The sequence below is a fragment of the Aricia agestis genome, chromosome Z (assembly GCF_905147365.1).
Source record: "Aricia agestis chromosome Z, ilAriAges1.1, whole genome shotgun sequence".
Classification (NCBI taxonomy): Eukaryota; Metazoa; Arthropoda; class Insecta; order Lepidoptera; family Lycaenidae; genus Aricia; species Aricia agestis.
Window position 1 is genome coordinate 27,124,682 of NC_056428.1, and position 26,877 is coordinate 27,151,558.

At 34.7% G+C, this 26,877-nt stretch overlaps 1 protein-coding gene across 1 annotated transcript in view; it reads left to right on the forward strand.

Moving 5' to 3' along the window:
• The first annotated feature begins 11,742 nt into the window (after positions 1–11,742).
• Positions 11,743–26,877, forward strand: part of LOC121738399 (epidermal growth factor receptor) — a 126,237-nt gene continuing 111,102 nt past the window's right edge. Inside the window, exon 1 of the mRNA XM_042130419.1 lies at positions 11,743–11,900. Coding sequence (XP_041986353.1) covers positions 11,837–11,900 — 64 coding nt within the window. The 5' untranslated portion in view covers positions 11,743–11,836. The remainder of the gene's footprint in view (positions 11,901–26,877) is intronic.

Genomic DNA, 26,877 nt, shown 5'->3' on the forward strand with positions numbered 1-26,877 from the left:
AGAGTTGAATGTAGATTGTAGAGTCACATAAGTTCTTGAACATTTTGATAATCTGTGGTAGAATCTAACTTATGTATTTCTGTTGGCTCCTCGCGCTTAAACCGATGAAACGATTTTGTAGATGTTTAGGGGCGATTTCACCAAAGAAATGGAACGCGTTCAAAGCACTCTGAACCGGTTCGAAACGTATAAACGCGATTATAACATCGAAATGCATTTCTTCAGCATTAACTGAACGCGTTCAAGCCCTGTCATGGCGGAACGAAAAACATAGACAAAAGAAATGTCAAGATGACAGTTTTGACACATGCGTTTGTTAGTTTGTGTATTGTTTCTTGCTATTTTGTAGTTAAATTAACGTGAAAAGACTTTAAAATGATGTAAACATGTTAAATAATGGCGTGACGTTACGTAAACTTGGATTTAATAATCGCGATCAAAAGAAGTTTATGAAATCCAATCGAAACAAAACGAGATTTACGTCGCAGCATGAACGCGTTCAATGGGAACTAAGTTTTATTAAACTAAGTTTTATGTTTGTTTGGTGAAATCCCACCTTAGTATGCGGATACTTAGATTGTTGCAGAAATGTGTACGATCCCCACGCGATAGCAGAAACTGAGTTGATGGCGTTACTTAGTTTTATATACCTAATACTAGCTGACCCGGGCAACGTTGTTTTGCCATTTAAATTATTTTTAGTAAGTATATAGTAGATAGAAACCTATTCTCAGGCCTAACGAATGTACATGTACTAAATTTCATTATAAAATCGGTAGAGCCATTTTGGAGGATTTCGCGCACAAACACTGTGACACGAGAATTTAGACCTTCGGTTTGGTCCTATGAATATTTTTTGATGAATATGTAGTGTGTGTAATAAGTAGCTAATAAGTTAGTTAATAAAGATATAACAAGACTCCCGAAACATGCACATTGCATGGCAACCCTTCCATGCTGCGTGGCAGCCTGGCACTGCGCAGATGATACAGGGAGAAAATTAATAATATTAGATAAGTAATATATGCACTTATCAGTAAGCAAATAAATTTATAAAAATAGTATAAAGATATAAATAAAAAAAGAGCGTATGCGCCGAGCACATGACGTGTCAGAAGTGAAACTTAGTCAAATTGGTTGCAAAACTTAGTGGAAACAAATTATAGGAAGTTTTCATAAGGCTGACACATGCGGCTTGTTTCTATCTGATTAATAATACAAAATACACTAAACTGTGCACATTGTCTGACTTCTGACATGAGTCGCGAACGCGACCTTGGGCGTTCGGACGTCCGAACAGAATCTGGCTGGCTGGATGTTTTTGCATCCGCGGACGTCCGCGGATGAACCGTGCACATTGTTAAGAGGATTCCACACCGCCCTTTTTTCCATACAAACGTTGTCCCCTGTTTCCTCCCTGGATAATGCTAGTAGAGTTATAATTTTTTTCCTGAATATCTACGGCCACTAATACAATGTCCCTATGTTTTCTTTTTTTTCATAATTTAATTGTTAAATAAGATATGAACGTTCAAAAACCCAAAAAAATGGCCAGATTTTCCGCTGTGTTCAAACGTCCAGAAAATAGATTTGGCTAGATTATACAAAAAAAGCAAAACATAGGAACACAGCTCAAGCCTTTATTAATCTTTAATGAAAAAAGTACTTAAATCGGTTAAGTTTTGGAGAAGGAATCAGGGGACAACGAAACGTTGATTTTCTGGATTTTCTGCAGTTGTCTCTATCGCGTTCTGCGGTATAGGCTTGAGGTAAGGGAGACAGCTATAGATATTACACGTACTTTTTTTTCATTTCTCTAGCCCCTGTTGTATCCTCTTAAGCCGCATCCATCAGCCGCGACTTATGGATGCGTCCGATAATTTGTTTTTAGCTTTAACTCCGTGACGGTATCGCCATGACGCGACCTTAAAATTTTACTCTCAACGCACCTAAAGAAGTTTCACTGCAAAATCAGATAAAAAGTGATAAAAATATTAAAAAATGACTTTTAGTGAGAAATAATAAACTAAAAAAAAATGACAAAAAGTTGCAATAATAATATTTTTATTTTTTCTTTTGTTCGAACGTTCGCACGTTCGAACAGAGAGAAGAGGGTAAAAGAATGCGATTGCACTTTTTAGGTTTAAATAATTTTAATATACTATAAAAATAAATATGTCGTATTAGTAACTACAGCGGTGACCGGTGTATAAAATTATTAATTAATTGTGTTAAAATTTTTTAAACATTAATTCAATTTTATGTTCATGTAAAAATAGTTATCATAGACCGTTAAAAATATATATTTTTAAGGAATATAACAAATATTAATAACAGTAGAAATAGTAGAAAGTGAAAGGTACAAAATGCATATTGATTAGTTTAATTTTGAATAAAAGTAATTAAATTCTAGAAATACAGGATTCGATAAAAAAATAAGTAAAGTAATCAACGGTAATCTGCAGTACAAAGTCAGATTTTATACGTGGGAGAGCCATGCTTCGGCACGAATGGGCCGGCTCGACCGGATAAATACCACGTTCTGACAGCAAACCGGCGTGAAACAGCGCTTGCGCTGTGTTTCGCCGAGTGAGTGAGTTTACCGGAGGCCCAATCCCCTAACCCCTACCCTATTCCCTTCCCTACCCTCAACTATTCCCTTCCCTTCCCTTCCCTTCCCTACCCTCCCCTATTACCCTATTCCCTCTTAAAAGGCCGGCAACGCACTTGCAGCTCTTCTGATGCTGCGAGTGTCCATGGGCGACGGAAGTTGCTTTCCATCAGGTGACCCGTTTGCTCGTTTGCCCCCTTATTTCATTAAAAAAAAAAAAAGATTGCTATGAGTATGTTATACGAAAAAGGCGATAATAATAAAATAACATATTAATTTATTCTATAAATAAGTATTTAATTGCTGCACATCCGATACATAAACCACAATTATTCTGATTGTTGTTTATAACTGGATAATTACTAATAACTAAAAAAAGACTTCAAATAAGGGAGTTACATTTCCTTTAGCTTTTATTATATTCGTAGCATAGTATAGATAAATATTATGTAATTAGATTATCCTACTAATATTTATAAAGGCGAAATTTTGTGAGGGTGTATGGTATGCACTATGTAGGTATGGGGATGTCTGCAGTTCCTCTTCCACGCAAAAACTACGGAATGGATTTTAATGAAACTTTACATATTAAAGCTTACAAATCAGAATAACACATAGGCTACAATTTTAACCGACTTTCAAAATAGGGGAGGTGTTATGTTCGTTTTTTATGTTCAACGATTACTCCGCCTTTTCTTAACCGATTTAAAAAAATATTTCAGTGTTAGATGACTCATTAGGAAGGAAATTATAAATTATCACGGTAAAACGAATAGGACCGAAGAAACAGAGGAAAATGTGGAAAAAACGTGAAATGTTATTAAACAGGGCTTATCTCACGAAGTACCTACTGTAGCAATTTTTATGTTATTTGGCACAGATGTAGAGTCTGTATACCACGTGAAGGGAAATATTAAGCTATTTTTTTGCGGGAATATGTACGGTTTCCGTAAAATTCCTAATTTACGCGGGCGAAGCCGCGCGAGACATATAGTAAAAGAATAAAATAATCTTATAATTTATTATCAGATTTTTCGTATATCTAGAAACCAGTTTTCTCTATGGTATAATAGGTATAACTCATAACTTATAAGGGTTTGATAGTCAAACCCTTAATATGTTACCAGGATTAATAACCAACCCAAATGATCAAATTCTTTGGATTTAAAAGATTTGATTACTTACTATTGTTTTACAAATCCCTTAGAAAGATTATGTGGAAAGTTTATTAGACCGTATCATCATCATAATATTAATACGCGAACGAAAAACTTTGTAACCCTTTTTACGAAAAATGGGGAAACGGAGGTGCATTAAATTTTGCACAGATAGAGTTTATATGGTGAAGGAGTGCATCAAACTAATATTATTTTGAAATTATGCTTTTATCATACATTTTTTTAACAAATAAAACATTACACACACTACAACACACCCACTAAGGAAATGACAGATTTTTGAGTGACAAGCCTATACATACGAATTACTCTTTTATTTATGGTTAAAGTCTGTTGACAACAAGTTGACAAATTGAAAATGGATTTATTGAATCTTAGATACCATAAACCTATAGTATATAATATATAATAATTATAAGTCTATGTTAGATACTATTAGACCATCTATTAGACAATGCTTGTACACGACCAGTCTGAGATCAGCTCAGTCCCAGAGACAAGAGTTGAAAAATATTTGATAAAGTCAATCTTTTTTACAAAATATAGACAGTAGCAGTTCTTAATGTTGTTGAAACTAAGGTCGAATTTCGACCATTGGGCGATCTCTAGTGACTAGTTTTTTTTTAATTTTGTATTACTTAAATATAGAAGGTACTGTTTTCCTAAAAAAATATCGTGCTAATTATTTATTAATCGGAACAATACGACATAATAAGCTTAGTCTTGCATTATAGATTTTCCAAAACAACTATTATTATATTTTTCAGGATTCAAACCCGTCCTGAAGAACAAGTTCACAAACATCTAGCGACATCTCCCGGTTAGTGGAAATACTACTAACTGAACCTCGTTACCAAACTTCATAATCCACCGCTAGATGGCGGAACTTAGTAGAGTCTGATTTAACTATTTAAATTTTAACTGAAATTAAGCTCGAGTATGTTTTAGAAAAATAATTTTATTAGTTAAAATTATATTATCATACAATTAGAAACTCTCATTTATCAAACAAATAACAGTAATTTATAATTAACTTTTTTATGAAATCAAGTAACCACCTATTATGTTCATAGATGTCGCTGTATAAGACTGATCAAGATTCTAGGGCAGGGCTTTTCAACCAGTAGGATCAGCACACAGCATCTAACAACAGAATCAGTACAAAAAATACTGAGATTTTACGTACACAATGACAACCAAGCGTGTAGGTATGGAATATAAGACATACTTAGGTTGGGTTGCACCAACTAACCTTGACCTTTAACTATAACTTTAACTACAATGCAAAATATCAAATCTTTGGTTAAAGTTAAGAATGGTCGCCATCAAGACGCCATATTTAACCATAATCATAGAGCTCGACAAGGTTTTAAATGCAAGTGGCGAAAAAAGTAACTGTTTAACTGTAAACTAAACGTATAAAAAACTAAAGATAAAAACCACGTCTTGATGCAAACCGATATATTCTCGTAATAATCCACAATTTTTCTGACAACATCAAAATATCTTACAAAGTCAAATATAGATTTTTAAACATAACCAGCCAGAGTTATACATAGCCCCCCCCAAAGACTACAGTCTTTAACTATAATATAAGAAAAGGATAGCACTCTAAGATAAATAGCAACTAAAGATAATAATATACTCGTAACAATAAACTTAACATAACATTTCCCACAGGTGAAAATGATGACATAAATATTAAAATATAGTAATTAAGTGGACTGTATCTCAATCAAAATATGGTCGCTTACTTCTTATCATACGAGTGATAGTTTGGAAAAAAAAGTATCATATTATTATAAGTTTAACAACATAATATACATTATCAAGACTTATAACAGTAGCAAAACAATAAATAAAATTAACTTTAAACATATTGAAATTATAAAAAAATAAAACAATTAGACTCACAATCAGACATAGTACAACCAATTACTAGTTATCATATCTATACTAATATTATAATTCTGCAGAGTTTGTTATAATATATAGGTTTATATATAGTGAGAACAAAATTTATTATAATATTTCAATGAAATAATTTATATTATTCAACAGTTGGTAATAATACACAAATTTTTGATACCGATCGCTTTAAACACACGTATCCTTACATTTTACTGTTCCCATCCGCGTAACCTTGTCCAACCCGGTATGTTTCTTAACGATGTCCCATTATCATTATACAAGTCACTGCAATGCCCTCTTCTAGCAACAAACCTCCTAAAAGCCATCAAACAAACCTTTAGATGACAAGTCACTAGCCGCTTCAAGATGGACAGCCCTGGTAGACATACATACAAAAAGACAAATATATACCCCTTAGTTCCTCGACTTCCGTTGTCCGTCGTTGAATTAGTCCAACGTGGTAGCCGAAACTCCGCTAGCCTTTCTTGATCATAACGATAGATAAACCATTCTTCGAGAAGCTCTTTCGGTAAGTACTCATCCCAACCAATACCTGATATCCACAGTTTCTGAATAAACATTTTTGCTCTAATTATACTTGATGCTATCCCTCCTAACGGATCATAATTTAATCTAGCTATATCCGCGACAACATTTCTTTTAGTTATACATTGTCCATCCAGTGATCTCAATGGCAACTTTACTCCGTATTCATATTCGTCCTGCTGGCGATTCCAGGTAAGTCCTAGCATTTTATTAATCTCAGATTGTTCCTCTAGCTTAACGTTTTCTACATTCCTTTCCCTTACATTCTTCTGCATATACTCTTTTAATTCTTCACTGTTACTATTCCATTTTTGTAGCACGAACCCGCCTTCTTTCATTATACCATTCATTTCCTTGAATATTTGTTTAGCTTCATTTATATTTTGACAACCTGACATAAAAATATTATTATTCAAAATATTATCATCCATGTAAAGGTCATTAATTGTTACTCTTTCGGCCGCTAGTAGATATTTACCACCTTCGTCTGTTGCTAATAGCATCAATGTCTTAATAAATTCTGTATTTAAATAAGAATCTTCCTCTAAACAACGTTCCAATAAAACAAATCTTTTAAGTGCTATATTCCGCGATTGGCTGTAAAGGCGATTCTGTATATTGTCAGTCTTAAAGGGTTTTTCAACAATGTACCGACCGTTCTCATCGCGACTTGTAGTAGCTGTAAATATATCTTCACATCGTTGCTCCCCTTCGGATAAAATTGCTTTAGTAAGATTGGGTTCATTTTGTAATTCCCCAAAAGATTGAATAAACTCATCAACGCAAACATGCATGCTAGTTGAAAAATCTCCTATTGATTGCTTTTTATTGCTCCCAGTTACTATCCAACCGAATATAGTATTTTGTAGGACTAAAGATCCTGAAGGGTCCTTGCATAAACCTTCCTTTAAAATTAATCCATAAACATCCGCTCCTAACAGAAGATCAACTTTATTAGGTATGTAAAATTCCGGATCAGCCATATTGACATTATTCAGAACCGGCCATGGTTCAATTATTACTCTCCTAGGTGGCAATAAGCCTGTTAATTTGTCTAAGACAAACGCTTCGACTTTGACTGTACTATCAGCTGAATAAAGATTAAGCTCGGTTTTCGACTTTACTATAACAGATGGAACGCCTCCTACTCCTGATATGTTTTCTTTAACCACTGATCTCTTCAAGCTAAGTAATTGAACAGCTGCCTCTGACACAAATGATATATGTGATGCTGGATCAATCAGAGCCCGTAATTGTAAAATCCTTCCTGTCTTGGACTTCACATTAACGATCGCCGTAGCTAATAATGAATAGTAACCTACGTTATTTTGAGATAAAAAAACTATTTGTTGAATGCTCCTCCCTATCATTTAACAGTTGCGATGCAATATTCGTGTTCGGACTATTACTATTACCTGATAGATTCATACGATCATCGTTAATAAAATGCAAGAGTGAATGGTGCTGCTTATTGCAAAATCGACATCGATTTGAACTCAGACATCTTTTTGCAATATGATTATTGGCTAAACAGTTAAAGCACAATTTATTGTCTTGGACAAAGTTACGCTTGTGGGCGATTGACAACCTTACGAATTCTTGACAGCTACTTATTTTGTGATCATTTTGTTTACAAAAGCAACAAGGAATCTTGTAGGAGTGTAAGGAGTGTACTACTTCACCAGGCCTAATTTTACTATTATTTATTTGAAATTTCGGTACATAATTTGGCATATCTGTTTCTAGATATTCAAGTGCGTGGAATCTATTTAACAAAAAATCTTTGAATTGGTCTAAAGTAGCTAATCTATTAAATTTGGTAAACTCACTTACCCGTGCCTCCCACAGTTTCCTTGACTCCCTATCGAGTTTCATACTTACTACGTATATAACAATTATGTCCCACGTGCTTGTATCAATACCTAAATTTGTGAGACAGTGCAACATGTTAGTAATATTATCTAATAATTGTTTAACAGCCATAGCTGACTCTGTTGGAAGGTCCTGTTGATTAAAAAAATCTCTAAGTATACAATTGGCTAAGAAATGTTTATTGTTATACCTCCCTTCTAACAAAGTCCAGCACTGGTCGTAATTATCATTAGTAATAGGTAAATGAACTATAAGTTGCGCAGCTTCTCCGATGAGATGGGCCTTCAGGTACTGCAGCTTTTGAACTTTGTCTATTGCCATGTTGTTGTGGATCAGTGATATAAACAAATCCCGGAAGCTGAGCCATTCAGTATAGACACCTGAAAAAATTGGTATACTAATCTGTGGCAACTTTACAAACGAATTGGCCTGTTTAGAATTTCCAGCACAGTCTTCTTCCATGGTTTTATCGCTATATACTGTCGCAAATTCCTGTAATTGGTGTTGTAATTCCGATTTGAATTCCAAAAAAAATTCTTCCATCTCGGAGTAAGTATCGTCCGAAAAATATGCCAATATCTGTTCCTTGCCGCGTACTGATATAATTTGTAAATGATTATCATTAAATTTTTGCCATTTAGTCTCTAGAGCTTGCACTCTTGTTTCTACATACGCTTTTGTAATCCTTTCCTTGGAACATTTTTTGAAGTTTATTTTTAATTTTAAAAGTTGCCCTTTCAGTTCTTCCTGAATGCTTAATAATGTATCCATAGGTACTGATAATATTTCCATCCGGCTCGAAGGACCAAATGTTTAACTGTAAACTAAACGTATAAAAAACTAAAGATAAAAACCACGTCTTGATGCAAACCGATATATTCTCGTAATAATCCACAATTTTTCTGACAACATCAAAATATCTTACAAAGTCAAATATAGATTTTTAAACATAACCAGCCAGAGTTATACAGTAACTAACGCTGTCATCATACAAAAACGCCATTTTTGACAGTTCTTCTTTACCAGCAGCGCCCCCGCCCACGTTCATTTATAAAATTGTTGGACTAGCTGACGTCTGTCAATTTCTCCGGTCAAAGTTAAGGTTAAAGTTAAAGCTAAATTTAGCCTTAACTAATAACCATAACTTTAACCTTAACTTTAACTTTAACCACGCCTCTGGTGCAACCCAACCTTACAGGAGGAACAGAATTAGATCTATCAAGAATATTTCAAAGATTTATTGATGGCTGGCTATAGAGTTTAATTTAGAACTAATCAAGGTTTCACGTTACCGTGCGCAAAACTGTCTTCCTTGCTACTACTCCTGAATTAATGGCATCCTGAAAAATAAAAATGTTTGCTTGTAGAACTTAATCATAGCCGCAAACGGCAAAAGGTTGAGGTAGTACATTTAAATATTATTAAACAATTAGATCATGCCCGTAACTCCTTTGCGCCGAAATGTGTTTATCACGTGGTAACCGTACATTTTCCGGAATAAAAAGTATCCTATGTCCTTTCCCGGGACTCAGAGTATCTCGATACCCAATTTCAGTAAAACGGTTCAGCGGTTTGGGTGCGAAGAGGTATATAACCACAGAATATATAACCTAACAGACAACGAGGAACGTATTTTATATTTATAACCTCCTCGTTTTTGGAAGTCGGTTAAAAATACTGTAAGTACACTAAACTCAAGAGTCGACAGCGGTTAACCTATCAACATAACCTTCACATTAGCAACAGCTAACAAGACACGGTTTATTTAGCCAAAAGCGTTTCGTTCTTTTAGGGTTGCATATCCAAATGGTAATAATCGGCCAAGTGCGAGTCGCACTCACGCACGAAGGGTTCCGGACCGTTATAGAGTGAAAATAAGGAAAAAATTCGAATCGAAGTCTCAGTAATAGGGTCCCGTTTTTACCTTTTGGGTACGGAACCCTAAATACGGGACTCTATTACGACTTCGTTGTCTGTCCGCCTGTCCGTCGCCTTTCTGCCTGTGTCCAGGCTGTATCTCAAAACCGCCATTATAAATTATAATTTTATTGCACCTATTGGTACAGATTTACTATCGTGTATTATTATACTTAGTATGTGATTTTTAAAAAGAACAATTGGAAACGGATCTTATTGTACGTCAGTCTTTGCGCTCGCGCTACATTCATTGAACGAATTTCATTCAAAATCAGGTAAATGTCTACCTGTTATTATAATAGTAGAGTAGACCATTGTAGATCAGTGATTTACTGTGGTGATGCAGTGTAGATTCGACGTCGAGATTACAAGGATTCAGGTAACAGGTTACACGTCTTGATGTGTAAGCAAAGACGAGATACATAAAATCATCTTCTTATCACCGCTACTGTATCTACATTAGGGTGCCATACCCAAAGGGTAAAAACGGGACCGTATATCTGAGACTTCGATGTCTGTCCGTCTGTCTGTCTCCAGGCTGTATCTCAAGAACCGCTGTAGCTAGACTTCTGAATTTTTTACAGATTGTGTATTTCTTGTGCCGCTATAACAACAAATACTAAAAACAAAATTAATATTAAAGGGGCTACCATACAACAAATGTGATTTTTTGGGCTTTTTGGCTCGTATTCCTTAATGGCAACATGTACACACTTGAAATTTTTTTAAAATCCTCAATTATATGTATGTGTACTTTAATATTTAATAATAAAATTAAAATAAAAAAAATAATTAAGGTTATAATTAAAAAAATAACTATATAAAACACAATTTTTTCCCTACCTTCACTTTATAACAGTACGGAACCCTTCGTACGCGAGTCTGACTCGCACTTGGCTGATTTTTTTTCTATTTAAATGAATTGAAAATAGTTTCTTTTGGTTTCTCTTCCCTTAGATCCTAACTTGATAGAACATTTTGTATTTTTGACAAAATTCAGATATTCCCATTGCCTACCGTTTAAAAAAAACATCCCATTCCCCTGAATTTTGGAATCACAAAATTCAGAAATCCCAACATTTAAAAAGAGAATATCCCACCCTCACTACTTCAAGGGTTAAAACTTCACCAGCCCGGGTCAAATGTGCACGTGGTGTGTCCCCATTGTGGGTCCAAGATGGCGTTCATCCCGCAAGTGCATCCCCCCTCCCCCCTCTGCACCGCCTCCTCCCCCGCTCGCCCCGAAGGCTTACCTGCGAGCGTCGCTCCGATGTAGCCTCAACCGCTACTGTGCGGCAAAGAGTGGGGAGGATAGACGGTGTAAGTGATAGGAGAGTAGATATAAACGATGGATTGTTGAATGAAGATTGAAATATTGAAATTGCTCAGTCTCATAATATTATTATAATTTGTCTAGTAAAGACGCAATGAAAGAAAATAATAATATTATGAATTTTGGGTCCTGATTTAGTTCTCTTTTTATTTTTATTTCTCTTTACTATTTCGATACTACGAATTCTAATTATACTAAATAGCTAATATGAATTAGCAAAGTCAGTTCCATAATACTATTACTTTAATAACCAAACTGAATACTTACAAATTGTGCCCATTACTTTAACCTTGTGACGCGTCTGTTTTTTGCTCTATGTCGAAGTGGTGCGTACGCGCCGGCTCCGCCAGTCCCATACAAGTTGTGCTTGCGAGCGAAGCTGACGTGCCTTCGTCAAATGTGTGTCAAAAACTGTGACGTGTGACAATCCTGTGACATGTGTTGATGCGTGCTGTCGCGTGAGTGACAATGATAGTGGCCCTCTTGTTCGTGCTAGCGGCCACCGGCTGCAGAGCCGAGTTTCAGGAAAGAGGTAAGTTCCCGCGGTCCATTTAAAATATTTTAATGCCTTTAATAATGACACGTATTCGCACCGCTTGAATTTGTAAACAATGAATGTTTTGGAAATGTTTTACTACTTGGTATGGCAGCTGTTATACTGTTATTCCGATTTGGATGGATCACTAAAGCTTGTACATTATATATCATCGACTAAAAATAAGGCTTTTAAGGCTGTATTCATCTAAGAAACGGCAAGAAACAGGCTTGTTAGTTAGTACAACTCTATGTAGAGCGTTATTGTATCGCCAAAATGCAACTTTGATCCTTATACCGTGGCGAAGAAGTGAAGCCGTTAATCATTTGACGAACGTGCCTTTGATTTTTTTAAAAGTTTACCAAGCATTTGAAGCAGAATAAAATATTTGGTTGAATAGAATATAAACTGGTCTAGCAGGCCCGTTAAAATCTATTTCTAAATATTATATATGTAGCACGCGGCTTGCGAAATTCTAAGGCTCCAATTTATGCTTTTTTTCTTAAAAATTCTTTGCTTATCTCCAAAAAGATAGAGCCACAAACGCAGAAATGTATAAATCCCCGCTGCGTGAATATATTCATAATAAAAGTTTGTCTATCTTTGTTTGTCGTAACTTTTTTAATATGACAGACAGAGACAAGCAGCGTTACGTTAAATTGTTCATCATAAGTAAGGAGATTTATTTCTTTCAAGGCATTCTTATTACAGGCGCGCTTCACTGTCTTGCATGTTACCCTTTCCTTAAAGTTCACTTAAGATCACCACTTAAGGCATAGAAAGGAAGATATTATAGTCCAAATCACGAGAAGCGTTATATATTCGATCTCAATTATTATTAATTAGTTTCGTTTTTAACTAACTTGCAAAAAGGAGGAGGTTCTATATCTAACTGTATATGTATGTTTTAATGGCTTATCGAACCTATATTCTAGAAAACGTTTTAAATAATTTCTCGACCATAAAAGTTTTCATTTATTTTCATTTCATGTTGAGTATTATAAGGAATTAAAGTAATAACGAAAGAAGAAATATACTTTAAATATTTTGCTTTAAATATTAAGCCAGAAGAATTTGAATTTCAAGGTGAATTCATTATAATATTAACCGGTAAAACTGTTTTAATTATTTGGAACAAAACATACATATACGGTGTATCGTGTTGCTATTCTATACCTATATACGTTCTTTATCAATTTTCATTCAAGACTTCAAAACTTAATACAAAACGTCTCATGACTTTTTTTGCCTCGTTTCGTCACTTTGACTATAATAATACATAATAATATTATGATCATCAAATTTGTCGAACGATTTTTAAAATTTTAATGTTATTTCAAAGTAAATGATTCAAACTTGGTGTTCAGGATCTTAGCAACTTGATCATGAGATCAAGTCACTGAACAGAACTTTAGAGCCTTTAAAGATAGGCGCATGAACATTAATTTTATCATTGCTTGATCGACAAAAATTGACAAAATATTTTGTCACAGAACTCACTATTTTTAGCTGGTACCGACTTCAAAATTATGAAGATTGTGTAGAGATATAGTTGAGGTTTAGGAGAATACTGCATAAGGCTTTATTGAATAGTAATAATTATTTAATACTTTTTTGTTCATTATATTATTATTGTTTTTGACCTGGAAGTCGATTTCAATTTTTTGATAAAAATAATATTATGTTACAAATTACAATGAGTAAAAAATAGAATTTTAATTTGTAACAAACAACTTAGCCTAAACCTTAGGCTTTATTTGTTGTTAAAATTAATATAAGTATTTAAAATATTATAAATTTTTCGATTGCATTACTTTAAGTTTATAATGATTTGTACTAAATAATGACAATGGTGAACTTTCCTATAAGTATAACGATATTTTTGCTTTTTGAAGCGAATAAAGTTACGTATCAAAAACTCAATTGGCTACTTGATTCAGTTTAAATAGAAGTCTTTGCTTATAACGAACTTTATAAGTTTGGCTATGGATATAATATATTTTTAAAATCTACATCTTTATTTCGCACGTCTGTGGCGAACTTTATACGCGTCTGTAGCGGTCATTAGACAACTTTCATACTTGTTCACAGGCTATAAGTAGGCTTTAGAAACGAGAAACGGCGGAAACGATCCAATATTAATATCCAGCTGGTGGCATCCTGTTTTACGTAGCTACGTAATATAGCTGCTTTATGCTTAATATTATGTATACCTGCTTTTGATATAAGCTTTAATGATAATAATATTGCGATAGACTGTTGTTCCATTTCTGAAATTTTTTGTTTGGTTTAGTCTTAGAGCAGTCTTTCCCAAAAGTGGGCGATAACGCCCCCTTAGGCGCTGAAGGTCTAAAGGTGTGGGATTAGACAAAATAATTTTGGGAACCCCTGGTTTAGAGTATGGCTTTCGTCTTTGAGTCTTTGGGTTTAATTCCGCATTGAACTTTGAATTAACTAAAAATTTAGTCTTGATTAGGACCATACAATCAGGAGCAGACAGGATAAGACGTAATTAAAGAGTTTTTTTAGAAACCTAAAACTTAGCGTACCCTTTTGATTGTGCATGCTTCGGCACTATAGAAGCACTACTAGATCTTGCCTTCCTTAGATTCAATAAAAGCCTCCAGTATGTGTTTTATATTTTTTGTGTTTAAAGTAAAGACACACGATTTCCTTATATTATTATGCAGACCGTGCATTACATTGCACCTACTATATTTTTATTATATTTATTAGCTAGGCTGAAACCAGCAACTATACGTTGTGCCAAAAAACCGTATTTAGTTTCCGGATAAAAGTATCCTATGTCCATTCCCAAGACTCAAAGTATATCTATACCATATACCAAAATTCAGCAAAATCGGCACTGTAGTTTAGGCATTAAGAGGTAACAGATAGACAGACACACTTTCGCATTTATAACAATAGTATGCATTACCACATTGATCTATCCTATTATCTCATAAATATTATTCTCAGTCTCATATTAATGCTGAGTATTATTTATAGCTTTGAACTCAGTATTGTTTCATTAATAACAATAATTAACACCAGAAGTCCTGTGGTTTTCCTCTTAAATCACCGAGTTTCTTCGAATCGTAGAAATTATGTAATTCAGTCTTAATCCTTTATGCTAAAATCTTTGTTATTCTAAAATCTTTGTTAATATAAAGGATGATATTAACAAAGATAAGAGAATAAGTCAAAATTTGGCTTTTCTTCTAAATCTTTAATCCACCCTTTGATAATCTTCTATTATTTTTGTGGTGTAATGGTCAAAAAAGAGGAATAAACGTTTATTTATTTATTTATTTATTTATTATTATTATTATTAATACGTGAGCCAAAAACTTTGTATCCCTTTTGACGAAAAATGGGTAAACGTAGGTGAATGAAATTTTGCTCAGTTATAGTTTATATAGTGAAGGAGTGCATCGAGCTAACATTATTTTAAAATTATGCTTTTATCATAAATTTTATAACAAATAAAACATTACACACACTACTACTAGGAAAAATGACAGTTTTTGAGTGACAACGACGACGACATACATACGAATTACACTCTTTTATTTATGGTTGAAGTCTGTTGACAACAAGGTGACAAATTGAAAATTGATTTTTTTAGATACTACTAGCTGTCCCGGCAAACGTTTTTGCCATATATAAAGTTTTTCACCCTAATTATTATGACTAAATAAGTATGTCACCATGGCAACGTCCATCGTTATCCCGTCGCACAAGCAATGGTCGCTGTCAGTCTCGAGTTGTAATAATATTTACTATTATTTATTCAACTAATGCACTTATCAATATAAAAAGTACTTACTCAGTAGCCGATTCTCAGACCCACTGAATACGCATCTAAAATTTGGTTAAAATCAGTAAAGCCGTTTCGGAGGAGTACGCGGCCTAACATTGTGAGTTGTGACACGAGAATTTTATATATAAGATTAGACAATGCTTACACGGCCAGTCTGAGATCAGCTGAGTCCCAGAGACAAGAGTAAAAAAAATATGATAAAGTCAATATTTTTTTACAAAATATATGTAGTAGTCCTAATGTCGTCGAAACTAAGGTCGAATTTCGACCATTGGGCGATCTCTAGTTTGAATGAAAAGGTCCACTCAATTAAAAAAAACTCCTTTAAAGTATTTTTTCACGTGTGTTTTAGAAAATACCTGGAAACGGTACGGATCTTTGTAGTAGTAAGAATTAAGGAAATTTATTTACTAACTAGCTGTTGCCCGCGACTTATATATTATTATTATAACGAAGATAATAAAAAAAGATAATTTTTCCCCGTTTTAAGGTTCCTTAGTCCTTACTCAAATAGTAAAAATGGGAACTTGGAAGCCTGTCTGTCTGTCCGTATCCAGGCTACATCTCTATTCAAAAGAATTTTGGAAATCGGTTCACAAACGGCGGAGTTATCCGTTATATTATAAAATATGTCCTCCTCCTTTATCGAAAGTCAGTTAAAAAGTAGCCTAAGTTACTCCTTATTACCATTAGCTTTCTGCTAAAAAAAGTCCCGTCAAAATCGCCCCAGCCGTTTCGGAGATTAGCCGGAACAAACAGACAGACATACAGACAGGCAAAAATTGTAAAAAATGCTATTTTGGTATATGTATCATAAGTACATTCATATGCATGTAGTAAGAAACGGTTCTTTCAATATTACAAACAGACACTTCAATTTTATTTATATGTATGTATGTATGTATGTATGTATGTATGTATGTATGTATAGATAAGTAAGTAGCAAGATCTCCTAATTACTTTATGTAGTCATTTCAGCCAAAGCAAAATCTAAATATCGAGCAAAAGCTAGTCATATCATTGGCTTCAGTATTTGCATCGTCTTGTAGTTCTTGTACCTACTATAGCCATCATTTAAACCTAGCGCACCCAATACCAAGTAAGGCTTACTCGAAAGCCACAACCAGTTTTAGCTCCAACTATAGGTTGTTCGTTTCCCTTTAAGCTGTAAAAGCTATCTTCCATCCGTATTTGTAAACTAGTACTAGTTATTGACGGCAAAGGAAAAGAAATCATGAACATGCTCTAAACTCGAAATCCTTCGAAATCTTGCCTTCTACTGAAAATATATATAGGAATTTCAGCTGCTTTTGCTTGTTGATTTGTTTAATGTTAATTTCATGGCCGGTTTATATTTTTCCAATACATTGATCCAATCCAGCGCTGGAATAATGTGATTGTAGTTCAGTGCATTTCAGTGCATGCCAGTACTTATATTAGTTTTAAGCCAGCGTCCTTTTGGATCACTGGATTAGCATAATGCAAACACGCTATCATCTTACAATTTCTTTTAGACAACCCAAGCGCACTTTGGCTAATGAGAAATGAAATATTGAACAAATATCGAATGTCAAATGTATCTCAGACCAGACATAAGATATTCGTGATCTTATCCAACACTTATCCAACCTATAAGTTGCGACATTGTAAACCGCAATTGGCAAGTAACCGCCACCGTTTGCGTGCCGGATATGCGACATTTTAAAAATTTTAAGAAACCTCAAACCTTTACGATGTCTAATTACTTGCCCAAAGAGCAGATAACGTCAGGTTTGCACAATATAACGGGTAAAGAACAGAAAGAACGAGTCCGACTTAACGATACGGGGTTCCGTATTTGACATCTGCTGCTCAGCAGCTTCTATCTACAGCTACTACTTCTAAATAATAGAATATAAAGAATACATAACATAGTAACTTATAGGTACATAGGTTGACTCTTGTAACTAGCTACTTTATTTTGAAATGATTAATTTGAATTAATGAAGAAATAAGAAGAAAACTTACTTGTTTTACTTCTCAATTCTCCGGAAGGCTCTTCTCTTATTTCAAGAGCTGTTAATTTGAATAAATGAGCCTTCCAAGCATCTAATGGTTGCTCTTTTGCGTACAAGGTGTTACGCAACCCTAAGGGTTGCACTCACCCTAGTTCCGGTGGCTCAATAAGACGGAAGCACACAAAAACACCCAACACATCCCGTGCACAAGTGTGCGGGTTCGAATCCGGATATCAGTCGCTACTTGTCATTGGTACACAATATATCCTGCTCTCCAGGTTGTCTTCAGTTTTTTCGGAATTAGTTAAGTGGTTTGGACTTTCCTTCGTGAGATGCTCTCAAGATCTTCCGAAAAGAATTATTGAGAATTAAGAAAGTAATAAATAGAAGCTTTTGAAAAATAATAATTACTACTTGAATCATGAATCATGATACATCGTGTATTGAAATTTGTAGAGAAAAGTGTAATAAAAGTCCTGTAATTCCTCTTTATTGGCCTAAGAACTCCTAGTTTCTGCTTAGCCTTCCTCAAAGTCTAGTATATTATAGATTGCAACAATCTAATATAAGTTCTAGCCTATGTAACAAAAAGTTTCTCTATTATATAACGCATTGATAACAAATGTCGTGCCAATCCACGGCGGTCGGCGGGCAAAGTGATAACCAACTGGTTATACTTTCTCTTTGCTTTTATTCAAAGATCGGTGTATTTAAAAAGTGACCGATAGTAATTGCCTACATTTAAGTAAAGTTCTAGGGCTTAAAATTCAGATGCAAAAATTAAAAGTATTGTGCTAACACAGTCCTAGGGATCTTCGAAGTTTAAAAGAAGGCCTACATGGACTGGTTTTTAGATTATGATAAAGTAGATACTAATTGAACTTAGGTTAACTTAACTTATTGAACTTTTTTTTTTATTAAATAAGGGGGCAAACGAGCAAACGGGTCACCTGATGGTAAGCAACTACCGTCGCCTCGCAACATCAGAAGAGCTGCAGGTGCGTTGCCGGCTTTTTAAGAGGGAATACGCTCTTTTCTTGAAGGTTTGCAGGTCGTATCGGTGCGGAAATACTGCTGGTGACAGTTCATTCCAGAGTTTTACAGTGCGCGGCAGAAAGTTAACTCATATATTTTTAAAAAGTAGGCTAATATTTCCATAATTTTAATGTCGAAGTTCGTAATCAAAAACGTACCTAAGTTTAAGATTTGTCAAAAGGCAAACGTTTTTGACGCAAGCGCCAGCAAGACTCCACCAAATCCCACATATTTTAAATTTCGAATTTCTACAACGAAACAAAATAGGTACTTACATAATAATATCATATTGTATTTTGCTAAGGGTATTGATTAAAAAACTCAAATAAAATCTAAATAGCCACTAGGTACCAAGTCAATTACAATTTGAAATCTCATTAACTTCATGCATTTAAATGTAACGTTTTAATTAATATTTTAATTATTATGTTGGCTTGAACATGGTGGGCTATGGTAAAACATTACTCACCAGTAACCGTTGCGATGAAATCATAGTTTTGTTACTAGTACTTAGCTACTGATTGTTACGCTCGGCGATGGTTATAGTTTATTGTTACAAAAAATTTTAAGCGTTTGGTGGAAAAAATCTAAGTACCATGGCTTGTTCGTTGGTTAAAGGCTTGTTGTTGACAATTATTCATAGAAATACATAGAAACCAGTAGTGTCGCGACGACACGTCGTCTGCTGCAACTTCATATAGCCGGCTTCCGACTTGCACCTTTATGTGCATTTTGTCTAAACTCTAAACGTCCTGAAAATACTTTTTGAATAAACATTTCCAGTAGAACAGAAGAATCTATCCACAACGACTAATACCTTGAAAAAGCAACAACTGCAATACAATTTCGCAAAATAAACTTTGTATATTAACATTATAATATTGCGTATCATTTTAACAATTAGCTGCTTAATTGCTTGAGAGCGTTGGTCTGACCACTATAGTTTCTGACATTGTTAGTTTTGTGCCCAAATTGGGAGGTTTTTTGGAGTTTATCTATTGACTGTCGTTTTTGATTGGTTAACTATTACAATAGAATGATATTGGCATTGTTGATTGGGTAATGTATTTGCGTACCCCGTAAACTCCTGCCAAAAAAATTAAAACCTAGGCAACACATCTAGTACCTATGTCAAACACGTGTTATTTAAGCGCACTTCGTTACACCTAACGATTGTTTTACAATAATTTCTTCAATAGTTCGTGAGATAAGGCCATTCAAATAATTTCCCCCGTTTTTTCCACATTTTCCTCTATTTCTTCGCTCCTGTTAGTCTTAGCATAATAAAATTTAGACCATAGCTTTTCTCGATAAATGGACTATCTAACACTGAAAGAATTTTTCAAATCAGACTGATAGTTCTTGAGATTAGCGCGTTCAAATAAGCCTTTTAATAAAAAATCTCCCCGTTTTTTTCCACACTTTCCTCTATTTCTTCGCTTATATTAGTATTAGCGTTAAAAAATATAGCCTATAGCCTTCCTCGATAAATGGGTTATCTAACACTTAAAGAATTTTTCAAATCGGACCAGTAGTTCCTGAGATTAGTGCGTTCAAACAAACAAACAAACAAACAAACTCTTCCCAATTATAATATTACGGATAAATATGAATTACAGTGAACAAATTATACATGTCATGCACATACAAACCAGTCTTGTAAACCGGTGGAGTAATTTCTGATAACCATTCCAAAAGACGATGCGTCTTTTTATTTGTTTTATTGATAAGATATTGCGCAAATATATGAGTAACTTTATACGAACCGAAATAGCCATTTAAAACCTGCATAAGTCTGTAATCTGTATGTATATACCTTTTTACATCCAGGGGAATGCTTTGCGCATCCCCGGCGGATTGGGGACATCAGCCATATTATGTGGGGCTCTCCGAGGAATTACCCACTAAAACCCCATGGTGCTCCACTCCCCGCTTAGGCACAGTCACGGGCACGATCAACCCACCCCAACATCTACCAGCGGTTGTCCGCGTGACACAGACTTATCCCAGTGTACAGAATTTTACATCTCTAGGTCTGTACCTAGAGATAGGTAGGCTCTGTAGCCTACCTAGTTCGCTGAAATAAATCATAGTACTTGGGCCAAACGTTTTCAAAACCCTGCAATCAAAAAAATTTAAAGATAAAAATCATCGAAACTTTATCAATTAATATATTCAAGATTCTACAGTTTGAATTATAAAATAATGAAGGTACAGCCTTAGGAACAAAGCATGTACCTACTCGTAGATGATAAAATAGACATCCTAGGGCCTAGGCGCTCATAATTAATGTCATTCTGAAGGCCAAGGTTTCAATCAGAGCTATAATACCTCTCACAGAACCTTTATGCCAATAACATAAGGTTCAATCTGCTAGAAATGAGAGGTAAAATATGTTTGAAAGATTCAAAGTTCCCATACAGATACCATCTGCTAATAGTTTAATAACATTTGTTTATAACAAGTAACTAGCTTCAAGGATATAAACTTTATGAAAATAAGCAAATATACACGTGGTTGTAATAAACTGTAAGGTTTTGGAGATGGAAAAACTATTAAAAAACTGATCCGGCTGGACCGATTTTGATGAATGATGAAATTTGACTGAGATATTATATAATTTCGATTGCGGAGAAGTCGTGGCTCCTGCGGGATTTTAACACTGATTATGAAAGAAATGTGTTACTAGTTACCGCATTAGGGTGCGTTTCCACCAGAGATGTGTTGCGAGGAATGTGTTTAAGATCCAATAGAATCGCAGCGCTGAGCGAGGCCACGTCAAGAAGCGATTCTATTGGTTCTCAAAAACACATTCCTCGCAACACATCTCTGGTGGAAACGCAGCCTTAGTTTGGTCTACTTACAGTTTATACAGGTACTTACTAGATGACGCCCGCAACTAAGTCGCACCAACATCGTTTATCGTGCTGGAACCGTACATTTTTCCGGGATAATAAGTATCCTATGTCATTTCCCGCGATTCAAAGTATCTCCCATACCTTTTAGCAAAATCCGTTGGGTGTGTAGAGGTAACGGACATACCTACAAACAGACACACTTTCGCATTTACAATACCTATTATATAATATGGATATTATGAAAACTTTAACGAAGTATAAGGTGTAAGATGCTGCACTAGTTCATAAATTCCATTTTGATGAGTCCCCAGCCACCTCGTCGTTGGTTCGTTAGTGACGATCCCATGGCCACACCAATTAAACTAATGGAACAACCGCCACTAATACACAGTATTCTAGTAAATAGCACGTAAATATTTGGTACGAGTTTAGACTCATGTCTGTTTTTACCAACTTCTAAAGATGTGTAGTCAAAGTCGCAAAGCAATCGAGTGTTTTTAACAACCCCTAGAGATGTGCATTGATTCATATGATAGTTTAGAATGCCTAAGCCTGTTTTCAGCAATCTCTAAAGGTATGCGTGCGTGGTGTGTGTGTATTGGTAAATCCATCCATAATAATCATTCATTGTAAAATTACTGTTTCAGTACAAAATTTACAATGACGAAGATTAAAATATCAGAAATGGATGGATGGTCAATAATTTATTGTTTTAATCTTAGTCAAGTCGAAATCAACGGTAGGTAAACTTTAACTTGTGTTGAAGGATTCACTTCTTCATCTATACTAATATTATAATTCTGCAGAGTTTGTTAGTGTGTTTGTTTGTTTGTTTGAACGCGCTAATCTCAGGAACTGCTGGTCCGATTTGAAAAATTATTTCAGTGTTAGATAGCCCATTTATCGAGGAAGGCCATAGGCTATATTTTATAACCCTTAGACTAATAGAAATGAAGAAATAGAGGAAAATGTGGAAAAAACGGGGGGACATTATTTGAAAGGGCTTATTTGAACGCGCTAATCTCAGGAATTACTGGTCCGATTTGAAAAATTCTTTCAGTGTTAGATAGCCCATTTATTAAGGAAGGTTATAGGTTATATTTTATTACGCTAAAACTAATAAGAGCGAAGCAATAGAGGAAAGTGTGGAAAAAACGGGGGAAATATTTGAAAGGGCTTATTTGAACGCGCTAATCTCAGGAACTACTGGTCCGATTTGAAAAATTCTTTCAGTGTTAGATAGCTTATTTATTGAGGAAGGCTATATACTATATTTTATTATTCTACAACTAATAGGAGCGAAGAAATAGAGGAAAATGTGGAAAAAAAAACCGGGGAAATTATATGAAATTGCTTATTATCTTAAGATTCTTAAGAACTACTGGAACAATTTTTATGTTATTTGGCAAATATGAAGAATAGACCACGTTAAGGGACATAGGCTATTTTTTGCGGAAAAATGTACGGTCGCGTGAAATTCCTAAATTACGCAAGCGAAGCCGCGCGGAATATCTATATATAATAAAATCGTAGGAAAGTCAATCAATGCTGTACATTGAATATTTTTGTACAATAAATAATACTTTGGACGTGATCTACTATACTAACGCGGACGAAGTCGCGGGCAACAGCTAGTAATATCATAATTCTCATAATTCGAAAATCGCTTCGATTGCCGATTCGATTGAACTGCCAAAAATTACAAAAAATATATAAATATATAAAATTAATTACAGTGTCATTATGACTAAATAAAATACAACAAGTGTATAATACATTTTACACAGAAACAACCCTGCAAGGGGCGACCCTATTCCCATGGTCTATCATTCATGAAATCAGTATCGTCCCCGAAGTCAGCTAGTAAGTTCGCCAATTTAAATGAGTAACATTGTGTCACAGTTGGTTGCGCGGGCGCCGCTAACGTTTTACTTAGTTCATTGTTACAATTTACTTGTAACGTAAATACCATTGTTAAAACGTAAACAAATGATATTACTGTCAACGCACCTTTCGCTTATCATATCTTTCTTTGTTTTGCCCCTGATAAAGACTTTATGTTAAGGACGTAAGGATTATTCTTTAGGATCTTTATATGTTTATAACTCTGAATATATTTTGCGGTAAGGGAGTAGATAAGACAGGGCTAGGTTCGTTGCATCTACAATTGCAAACAAAGAAACTAAATAGCCAGGCGGTAATTGACGTAGAACTATTCCAATGAAATTTTTTGAACTTAATTCGGCTTTAATTAATAATACCTTACTTCTTTCAGTTAATATTCGCCAAACTTGGGTTCGGATCGGTTTCGAATCTGACGTCTTTACACCATGTCTGCTGTCAAAAACACCAATGACGGAATTAATTCTTTGGTGTGTTCCTAAACTCCAAATAGTATTTTGGCCAGTGCCATCTAACGTCTCAGCTACCAATGAAAATTAAAATAGCGCTGCCCACACTGCTAGAATTTCGGAACATCTAACATAACCCCAAAATCGTTTGTATGCGCATAAATATAATAATTAAATTCAAATTGAGTATGATACCTTCAGCCGAAGACTCCCGAAGATTGCCGAACTTTCTCGAAGGTGAAGTAGGGAGTTCCTCAGGCCGTGACGCCTTGCTCGGCCGACCATGACGTCTCCTACCCATGAGACTCATATCACTCATTTTATGAAACAAATCTTTAAATAATCCTTGCAATTAATGTTAATGACTATTGCTTATGGAGCGACTAAGTGCTAATGGGCTTTTATATCTGTTCTCTTATTGTATGTTGCAAGGTCCTAGTGACTTTAGAATTGAAGTAACGTATCCCTAAAATGGTTTTTGAGTTTTCGTCATAGAATCCTTGGTGTTTTTGAGCTGAGCAAGCTAGCATATTCCCTCTTTAATTGCAGCATAGTGTTAATTTCGCCAATTGTTAAAGTTCTCACTTTTGTTTTTCATAATTTATCATTAAATATTGTCAAATGCTTTGCGTGTCATTAAATTGCAAGATTCAGACCGATCTTATACCTTGGCCGATTTATAAAGGACAAGGCTTAGTCAAAGAAAGATCGTCTTTACAAGTCCGCCAAGTGCGAGTCGGACTCGCGCACGAAGGGTTCCGTACCGTACGAGCCCCCCTTAAATTTTTATTTTATTTTAATATAATTATTTAGTAGGAACACATATAACAAAGGACTTTGTGAAAAATTCAAGTGCCTACCTCTTGCCATTATTGATATAGAGCAAAAAAGGCCGAAAAAATCACGTTTGTTTTATGGGAACCCCGCTTAAATATTTATTTTATTTTGTGTTCAATATTTGTTCATATAGCGGCAACAGAAGATGTGCACAACCTGGGAAATTTTCAGAAGTCTAGCTATAGCGGTTCTTGAGATACAGCCTGGAGACAGATAGACGAACAGACAACGAAGTCTTAGAATATGGTCCCGTTTTTACCTTTTTGGGTACGGAACCCTAGAAATTATCAACTATTTACTCAAATAAGTATGTATCAAGACACAAAGTTATGATTATTTTCAATTATATTGTTCAGAATATATGAAATACGAAACTTGTTTAATAATATTTAGGGCTAATGCTTTTGCAATATAGCTTGTAGGGAAAATAAACGGCCAAGTGTAAGTCGGACTCGCGCACTAAGGGTTCCATACCGGTATAGAGCAAAAATAGGTCAAAATTGTATTTTTTGTATGGGAGCCTTGAAATTTTTATTTTATTTTAATATTATTATTGATTATATGAAGGGTTCCGTACCCAAAGGGTAAAAACGGGACCTTATTACTAAGATATTGTCCGTCTATCCGTCTGTTTGTCTCCAGACTGTAACCCAAGAACGGCTAGAGAGTTGAAATTTTTACAGATTATGTATTTCTGTTGTCGCTATAACAACAATTATAATTAATACTAAAAAAAATAATATTTAAGGGCAATTTCCTAAGCCCGTCTCGCAGTTGGCTTATTATTTAATTAAAGTAAGTTTTGTTACTCCAATTAAAAGTTGGTAAAATTAATAACCTTGATAGTGAGAATATTTGGTGCGTGTAAAGAATACAATATCTATCCGAGTTTTCCTTTAATTAAAGCTTTTTTTGAAAAACCATTTCAATAAAAGCTTTAATTATTATCATCAATTATATTAGTGTATCTGTTAGCTGTTAACATGTGTCTATCTTTTTCTGTGCAAAACACTAAGTAATAGTGTAATTACTAATTATAATCTAGCACATATGTTCCCATCTGGCGTACCCCAAGGGAGAGCCACCTTGCGACAATGTTTTTGCAGTTTATTTTTATTGCTACATTTTAAGCCAGTTCTTTTGTTCCGAATTTCAATGCTGGTAATTCTAGCTTGTAAGAATAGTCTTTATCTCGACAACTTTCAGAAGATTTTCAAAATTATAAGCCATGAAATGTGAAATTCATAAAATTTCAAATTTTTAGGAGTTTCACATTTCAAAATAGAATTACTAGATGACGCCCGCAACTCCCTTGCGCCAAAACTCGTTTATAACGCGGGAACCGTACATTTTTCCGGGATAAAAAGTATCCTATGTCCCGGGACTCAGAGTACTTCCATGCAAAATTTGCAAATCTATTCAGCGGTTTGGCTGTGAAGAGGTAACAGACAGACAGACAAACACATATATTTATCATTAATAATATCAGTATGGATTATATCGAATAGTCTTACTTTTCGTCTGTCTTTATAATAAATTCTTAGTTGTAACAAGTTGGAGTTGGACTCGCGCACGAAGGGTTCCGTACTGTTATAGAGCCAACATAGACCAAAAATTGTGTTTTTGTATGGGAGCCCCCCTTAATTTTTTATTTCATTTTAATATTATTCTTGAATATTGAAGTAGACATATAATTAAGGCGTTCGTGAAAATATCAAGTGCCTACCTGTTGCCATTATTGATATCGAGCAAAAAAGGCCGAAAAAATCACGTTTGTTATATTATGGGAGCCCCCTTTAAATGTTAATTTAATTTTGTTTTTAGTATTTGTTGTTATAGTGGAAACAGATGAATTATAGCTATAGCGGTTCTTAAGGTACGGCCTGGAGACAGTCAGACGGACAGACAGACATCGAAGTCTCATGAATAGGGTCCCGTTTTCACCCTTTGGGTACGGAACCCTAACAAAAAACTATGGCTCTGAGACCTGAGTACGGTGAGTATGAGTCTACAAATCGCACCTTTACGAGGTTGTTTTGAAGAAAGTAACATGAGCTGGTATGTTTTCTTAGA